Source organism: Bidens hawaiensis, unplaced genomic scaffold, assembly GCF_021521415.1.
Source record: "Bidens hawaiensis isolate Kalapana, Puna unplaced genomic scaffold, B.hawaiensis_p1.1 tig00002236_1, whole genome shotgun sequence".
Classification (NCBI taxonomy): domain Eukaryota; kingdom Viridiplantae; phylum Streptophyta; class Magnoliopsida; order Asterales; family Asteraceae; genus Bidens; species Bidens hawaiensis.
In genome coordinates, this window is record NW_027491119.1 from 1,330,943 (window position 1) to 1,339,656 (window position 8,714).

General features: G+C 33.9%; 1 protein-coding gene across 2 annotated transcripts; it reads right to left on the reverse strand.

The window, feature by feature from the left end:
• Window positions 1-776: 776 nt before the first annotated feature.
• On the reverse strand, window positions 777-8,714 carry LOC143612775 (wings apart-like protein 2). 2 transcript variants are annotated; one of them, XM_077086684.1, is made up of 13 exons: window positions 8,070-8,714; window positions 5,968-6,067; window positions 5,439-5,775; window positions 4,792-4,904; window positions 4,570-4,698; window positions 4,394-4,490; window positions 4,225-4,290; window positions 3,354-4,027; window positions 2,723-2,985; window positions 2,501-2,648; window positions 1,721-1,818; window positions 1,554-1,635; window positions 777-916 (listed from the first exon to the last, which is right to left on the reverse strand). In XM_077086684.1, exons 1-13 carry the CDS (start codon window positions 8,609-8,611, stop codon window positions 833-835), a joined length of 2,733 nt encoding a protein of 910 aa, XP_076942799.1. In that variant the 5' UTR covers window positions 8,612-8,714; the 3' UTR covers window positions 777-832. The 2 variants fall into 2 exon arrangements, with proteins under 2 accessions (XP_076942799.1, XP_076942793.1); XM_077086678.1 differs by having other exon boundaries at window positions 3,354-4,030.

Sequence of the window (8,714 nt, forward strand, 5' to 3'; positions counted from 1 at the left end):
TTTTGATCTTTTGGAAGCATTATTTGAATCTGAATTATTATTATTGTTATTGTTATTTCTCAATATAGCTCATAGCCAGTATTGTAAAAATCGCTAGTCGGTAAGGTGGGGACTAGCAATTAATCGAGATTAAACGGGATTAATCAGATCGGATTTTAATGTATAATTTTTAAGTTTTATATATACGCGCACACATTTCTATATGTAAGTTTCAGTTTTATACATTCACAACACATTTTGGCCGGAAAATTGGCTAAAATCTCACTGTAAACCGCTGATTTTTGTCAGAACTCGTCAGAAACCACTGATTTTTACCGGAATCTCACCAGAAACCACTGATTTTGGTTGGATTTGACCATTGACTGATTAATCGGCCGATTAGCCTAAATTAAATAAGGTTACACATACACAAAATATAATTTCTGTTAGTTCTTTTAAACTAATATTAACTAAACAATGGCAAAATACAAGTATCTGCGGTTAATAAGGTTTGTCGATTTATGCATACTAACACAATATTTTACACCATCTTCATACTACAAAACACTAAAAAAACGACACTTCTTAAACTCAACTGATACAAGCATAGGTGCATAGGCATGTAACACAACCACCACCGAGATGGTGAAACCGAAAACACATCTTACGAATGAAAACCTTACATAAAATGAATATTAGACCGAACAAGAATATGAAACGACAATATGTAATGGTGGTCAATGTGGTTAATTAGACCGAACGAGAATATGAACGAGAATATGAAACTATAACATCATCCTATCTTACTCTCCTCTCTTTCAAGAGGAAGTTGAAGCTGTACAAGATTCTCCTTTCATTGCATCCTACACGATTCGATTACCTCGAGCACCATTGAATGAGTCTCCTCCGATATCATGTTCAACGACATGTGAAAGTCCTACACAAAGAGTAAAAAGGGTTAAAATGGCACAATTATAGGGGTGGTAAATGTGACTCATGGGTTGAATGGGTTGTAATAAAATGTATATAACGAGTCAGGGTGGGTCAAACTAAAAAACGAAAAGGATTGAAACGGATCAAAATGGATTGACATTTCTTGAGTACTTTTTTTTTATGGAACGAGAAAAACCGAGGAAACATTTTTAGTTTTTTTTACTTTTTTAGTTTTTGATTTGTATTTCAAGTTATAATTTTTTAATTAGTTTTTTTGAATTTTTTAATGAGGGGTTTTTGAAATGGGTCAAAATGGAGATTTCAGAAACCCTCACTAAAATATTCAAAAAATAATAATTAAAAAAATCATATCTCGAAATATAAATCAAAAACTAAAAAAGTAAAAAAACTAAAAAGTTTCATCCGTTTTTCTTGTTCCATTAAAAAAATAATTAAAAAAACTCAAGAAATGTCAAACCGTTGTGACCCGTTTCAATCCTCTACTTTTTTTAGCTTTGACCCATTCTGACCCATTATATACATTTTATTACAACCCATTCAACCCAATGGGTCACATTTGCCACCCCTAGGCACAAATGTTAAAATGGTAAAAGGTGTTTAAAAGGGTAAAAATGTCATACCACAAATCTTTCCAGAACAGGCACGAGAATAGAAACCTTGCGGTTTGGAAGGCATTCAGCGATGGCATTGCGTATGCTTTTACTGTTAAAGTCAAAAGAGCGCGTGGTCCCGTTAGAACAAAAGTCAACATAATTTTTTCAACTGTGAAGTAAAAAAGTCAACCAACCTTTCGGTAGATAGAAATGCAAGAAGAAGGGCCGAGTACGCTTCGACGATTGTCTTTTCTGCCTCTTTCTCTCCCTCCAAAACAAGATCCTCATTGTTCTGCACAAATTACACATCAACGATGTATTAGTCATTTAGCTAAAATGCGTCAATTTCAATCAGATTCAAATAATGCAATTCTTGTTGAGCAGACAATTGTAGGGAAAAGAAATATTTTCTTTACAACTCAAGGGCGTTTTGGTAACTTACTAAAAAATCAACAATTTTTATCAGACCCTGTATTTTCTTTACAACTCAAGCGCATTTTGATAATTTAGTAAATCAACAACTTTTAACAGTCACAATAGAATTAAAACAAAAGTTGTCTTTTTAACGCAAGGGCATTTTGGTAATTTAGCAAAAAATCAACAATTTATATCAATCACTGTACGGTCAACAAAGATCTTTTCAACTCGAGACAAGGGTAATTTGGTAATTAGCTATAAAAAAGAACTTATCAGTCACTGTAGAATCAAACAAAGATTTTCTTATGCAACTCGAGGGAATTTTGGTAATTTAGCTCAAAGCTAATAAAATCAACACTTTTATTTAAAAAACAAGTGCATTTTGGTTATTTAGCTGAAAATCGAAAATTTCTATCAGTTCAAACAAAAGTTTTCTTTTTAACTCAAAGGCATGTTGGTCAATTAGATAAAAAAAAAATCAAAAGTTTTTATCTGTCCTCATACGGTCACACACACACATGAAATACAACTATATAAGCTTTAGTGCTTTTACTCACCCAAGCCGATTGTCTTTCTTCTTCTGCTGCCTCACCGGCCCCTTGATTTGCCAAAAATATATAACACAATAGAGGAATTACTTCGGTAGTTTCATAATCCAAACCACCTGATTTAGGTACCGATATACTGGTCGCTGCAAGACGTGCTCTGCATAAAAAGATATGTATATTAAATAAATTCAACTAATAATAAATAAATAAATAAATAAAGTAAGAAATTACCTGTTATGCCCATCCTTCTCGACCAAATTAACAAGCAATCCAAGTATCGCAACGAGAAAGTCCAATTCTTGATCATTAAGACGCTTATTGTTATCATTATCAACCTCAAGGACTGATTTGTCTTTGTGATCACCAAAACTTGGCAAATATGCATTGAATGACGGATAATGGCCGGCTATTAAACCGCATAATGTCTCCAATCCACCACATGTAGCAATTTGTTGGCACCCGACAGGATTGTCATTTGTTAAGTTCATCAAAACCTGCAACAGGTGACGAATGTTAACTTTGACTCGGAATCTTAAAACAATTAATGTCATAATTTTATTTGGATTGATTTCATATATACCCACCCAAAACTAAAATATTATGTATTTTTACTTAGTAACCATTCTACTATTTTCCATTATATTTGTGTATACCCTAGTTTTTATTTGTATTTAAATCAACATTGACGATACTTCGAGAAAACTATTGTTTTTGAGTTTTTTTTTAATTTATTAAAATTGGGCTAAAAAAATTAAGCTGAAAATGGGTAAATAAAATAAATCTGAAGTCAAAGATCGACTTGTATGATATTTTAAAGTATTAGAAAAATAAAGATAAAATGGTCATTTATTAATGTTTTTACCTTGACTGCTGCAAGAAGGCAATCAGCTAAAAGACTGAATTTTTCATCATCGTTCACATGTGAACAAGAAGCTTGAGGAGAATCACGGGGTTCTGCATTGGTGGAATCTTGTTGACTCATCATCATTAAGTCAAAATCTGACTCTTGGTCTCCGTCTTCTTCAACTACTGAATTGCGTTTCTGACGCTGTGACGTATTATTTTTCTTCCCGGACATCACGTCCCACGTTGTCAGTCCATCTTCTTCATCAAACGCAAACGGGTCACCAAAAGGATCTTGACTTTCCTCAAAGTCAAACTTATCGCTTTGACGAGTTCCACCTTTTTTACCTCCTTTTATTGATTTGGAAGTTGAATACTTACGCTGTAGTGAACCGATATCTTCATCAAATGCAAACGGGTCCTCACTGCCAAAAGGATCATCACTTTCTTCAAAGTCAAACATACTGTGTTGACTACTTCCAGCTTTTTTACCAACTTTTGTCGATTTGGAAGTTGAAGTTTTCGGTTTCGTCTTTGACAAACCATTGAACCCGGAAAACGGATCGGATTTTGACGAACCCGCTTGATTTTGAAACGAACTTTGACTATTTTTAGAAGTCTTCTGGGATGCGACCTGATCCATACTGCAATTCTCGATTGAAGAACTGATGCATATGATCTCATTGTTGTCAACTGCTGGTTAAAAAAATAATAAAGCCAAGTCAATCAAAAATTGGTTAAATGGTTTCGGGTCAAAACTTATCATTTTCGTACGGGCCAGATTGAGTTGACCCGTAAACACAACGGTGCATTTTAAAATAATTATATTGTGATAAATATAATTACAGAAACTTAACTGTTACTGCAATAATATAACAGTTTGTTAATACCTTTGTCATCAGCCACAACAGTCCCATTGGAAAGACCGAATGACGATTCTTTTAATAAGGAAACACCTGGAAACAATAGCAGAAAAAAAAAAGATTAAGAAAACTAAGCAAAATAAGTTAATTTCATCAGATATTAAAAATGAAAAAAAATATGAAAAAAGATTAGTACCCGAAAGGATCTTAATGACACCAAGAATAAGTTTTGTTGAAGACTGAGAAACATGTCGATAATCAAAGTCATCATCTTCTACTCCAAGCAAATGACTCTGCATTATGAAACAATGCATTCAACGTTAACAATAATTTTTTTACTTATATTCATAATTATGAGCATTATGCCATTACCTGATTATCGATGCTAAGAAATGTAGCATTTTCCAGGATTTTCAAACACTTTAATAAAAGCAACGGGCTTTCTAGATTAACAGTAACTTTTGACTCGGGGGTCGGAGATGAATGTTGTTTTAACCATCCCTGCAGATAATTATGAGATCATAAAATGTATTACTATTTGTCAAATGTCCAAAATACCCTTGAAAATGAAGTTATTTTACCGAAAGCGCATACCTCCATAACACCATGGCATTCCCTTATGATGTCAATAACAGCATCAAGTCCACCGTGCTCTCTTAGTTTTTCCTTGAAGTTGCCACCCATCTTTCTAACGGTCCCAGTTGTCTCTAAAATAATATAAATAAAAAACCGATTACCAGCCCGTTAAACTTTTTGTAGTTTTCATCTAGACGATTAAAAAGCAAACAATCTGAAATAAAGATTATAACTTATCAGGTGTTTGTCATATTGATTAACGCATACTTATAAACAGTGTGATTCGGGTTAGGTTTAATCTCTAGCGGGTTACAAATGTGGCAAATAAAAAAAAAATACTTTAAAATGAAACGGGTCAAAAGCTGCCCAAAGTGCGTACTTAATGCATAAAGCATCCCAAATCATTTTACTAAAAAAAACAGACACTGAGATATTATACTTTTTTATAAATCATAATTTACAGCATTAAAGCTTTTTAAACAAAAAATGATTCAGGTCAACCCGACCCGAACTGTCCCGTTCCAACTCATACAAAAGTTCAAAACTAATGGCTTATCAAAAAAATAAGTATAATTCACTGTCCATCACAGGTATATTAAACAACCTATTTTGCTGTATCCACTTATGCATATCATGTCTAGAATCTAACCGAACCATGCAAATACCTTCAAGAGAAACAGTGGACAAGCAAGCTTTCTCCATTGTTAATAAAGCAAGCCATTTTGGATTCAACTCGGGTCTTTTTGTGTCACTGTCATTATCATTTCTCGGCTTCAATTCTTTGCAACTCACAAGAATTTCCTCAACTTTTTGTAAAATAGCGTTAGAAGACGACTCATCTCCCTTCCCGTCATTAAAAATAGGAGCATCTTTGCTTAAAGCTACAAGCTTACTACCAAGGGTTGAAACTTTATTTTTAGTAACGGATGCAGTTGCAGGTTTCAATAGTTTTAACAAGAACCGGATAACATTAGGTGAATCCATAATGTAATCTTCATGGCCCTGAAATGAGATATAGATTAGATAACAAACACATCATTCGGTAAATTATTTCATAATATAATGTCGGTTCATAACAGTAATAACAAAAGATCAAAGAAATTGACCGACAAAAAACAGAATGATATTGACCGACAGTTATCGTTTAAAAAAACTGAAAAGGTAGTTATTTATAAAAAAATGAAAGCAACTTACATCATTTGTCAAAACAAAAAATACAGCTGCAGCAGCCAGGTTACTAGGGGTGTCATCAAGATTGAGCCCCAATACAGCATCAATAACTGTTTTTGCCGTCCTGTAAATAAGATCAGTTATTGTTAACCACACAGTACACACTACAACCAAAAAGAATTGATATTAAACTTGAAAGTACAAAGAATACAGCATTCATATGACCAACTACCCCCCCCCCCACACAAAAAAAAACACACGTCTGGTTTTGCACCTTAGCTACTACATCAGAACTTGAACACACAAACGCAACTATATTTTTCATTCAATGTATTAGTATGATACCATCATAATGGATACATGTAACTATTTCCCCCAAAACTATAACTAATTTGTAAATGCCACAACCCTAAATGTACGAATGTCAGTTTCGCTCCAATATTCTTGAAATTACAAAGAGCAAAACGTATGGATTACAAAGAACACAACATATGGACAACATACATATGAACCGCAACTTTTGTCCTTCTTTAGCTACTACGTCAGAACTTAAAACACACAAATGCAACTATATAGTATCCTTCTTTAATCAAGCCTAAACAATACCACAAAACAACATAATACTAACTATAACCTCATCGAATGACAGAAACAAACACACACATCTAAACTCTAGTAACATAAAAAATTCTTCAAAGAGGTTTCTTGATAAGTAAAATAACCAAATTATCCCAAAAACAGAAACTATAACTAATTTTCAAATTCCCAGACCCTATATTCAAGTAATTTAAAGAATTCTTTAAAAGAATTTCTTGAAAACTAAAATGACCAAATTAACCATGTAAAGAACAGCATATAGACACAACATATATATGACTTACTTGTACCCTACACACACCCCTCTGGTTTTGCACTTTAGTACTGCATCAGAACTTAAACACACAAATGCAACTACACGGTAACAACTAACAAGATCTCCGCGGACACACAACAGTCATTTTTTCAAATCTTTTATTGGATGCATCAGTATGATATCATCATAATAGTTTCCCCCCAAAACAGAAACTGTGATTAATATATTAACTCCCAAATCCTAAATACACTAATATCGCCATTTGTTCCAAGATTTCACCTTGATTACCTAAATAACCTCTTCAAACAACAAAAGCAAACACAATTGTATCATAAACATCTAAATTTAATAATTTAAGTATTCTTCAAAAAGGGTTTCTTGATAAGCAAAATAACCAAATTATCTCCAAAACAGAAACTACAATTAATTTTCAAATTCCCAAACCCTAGATAGACTAATGTCACCATCTGCTCCAAGATTTCAACTTAATTATGTAAATAACCTCATCAAATTAACAGAAATATAGCGCAATTGTATCACAATGTACAAAATTCTAGTAATCTGAAGAATTCATCAAAAAGGTTTCTTGAACCTTAAAAAATGATCAAATTGCCCATAAGACGTTAACAGTCTGTGTTGCTACAAAGTCCCACAAACCATCAACAAAGACAACAACATGGATATGGCCAACTTGTAACCCCCCCCCCCCCCCACACACAAAAAAAAATAACAAAACCACACACACCAAGCACTCGCTTTTCCATTATCTTTAATTGAATGTATCAGTATGATATGATCATAATTATAATAATGATATAGATTCCCCCGAAAAGAGAAACCATAATCAACTTTTAAACTCCCAAGCCCTAAATAGACTAATGTCACCCTTTGTTCCAAGATTTCACCTTAACTACATAAACACACACAAATCTAAATTCAAGTAATTTAACAAATCCTACAAAATGGTTTCTTGAAAACCAAAATGACCAAATTACACATGTGTCCTCAATAGTCTACTCTGCATATTTAGCTAATAGCTACTGCATCAAAACAGAACTCAAAACACACAAATGCAACTATACAGTAACAAGATCCCAGCATAGTATGATATCATCATAATAATCATAAATATTTCCCCTTAATTTTCAAATTCCCAAACCCTAAATTAACTAATATCACCATTTTCTCCAAGATTTCACCTTGATTACCTAAATTCAAATAATTTAACAAATTCACCAAAAGGGTATCTTGAAAACTAAAATGACCAAATTACCCATGAGTCCTCAACAGTCTGCGCTGCTGCAAAGTCCCGCAAACCATCAACAACGAAAACAAACTCGCGCGCCGAATCCGCACCGGCTGCCCTCTTCTCAACCCATCCAAAGCAAACTCCACCTCATCAGCATGCTCCATCATTTCCCCAAACTCTTGTGTCTCCATCAACGTCGCTGTTTCGGTCACCACCCGCAGCTCTTTCGACACCTTCTTCGGGTTCTTTCCCTTCTTGTCCTTCACCTCCGTCTTGGGTTTCTTCGATCTCGGTGGTAAAACGGGTATTTTGCGAGATTCCGGGTCAGGATCGAAACTATACGGGTCGGAATTGAATGAATCGAAAGTGTATGGGTTTTTAATTGAGTTGGATTCTTGGGATGTGAAGGCGAAATTGAAAGTGGGTTCGATGTCTAAATCCAAATCCAAATCTTGTGGGCTTTCTTGAGATAAAGACTCGTTATTATTGCTGTTACTGCTACGGCTGTTGTTATTATTATTATTATTGCTGTTACTGCTCCTACGGCCGTAGGTCCGTACGATCATTTTGGAGTTCAATTGGGTACTTTCATGTGAAATTGAGATATGGGTATTTGAATTTGGGTGAAATTAGATGTGGGTTTTTGAATTTGAGTGGATTCTTGAAGAT

Bases quoted from the DNA above. Each gene is read 5' to 3' on its own strand.
- LOC143612775 (XM_077086678.1), bottom strand. From the start codon at position 8,611: ATGATCGTACGGACCTACGGCCGTAGGAGCAGTAACAGCAATAATAAT. The intron at 4,291-4,393 runs GTACTAATCTTT...TATTGTTTCCAG, and splicing joins TGTCATTAAGATCCTTTCGG to GTGTTTCCTTATTAAAAGAA. The intron at 1,819-2,500 runs GTGAGTAAAAGC...TAATTTGTGCAG, and splicing joins AAGAAAGACAATCGGCTTGG to AACAATGAGGATCTTGTTTT.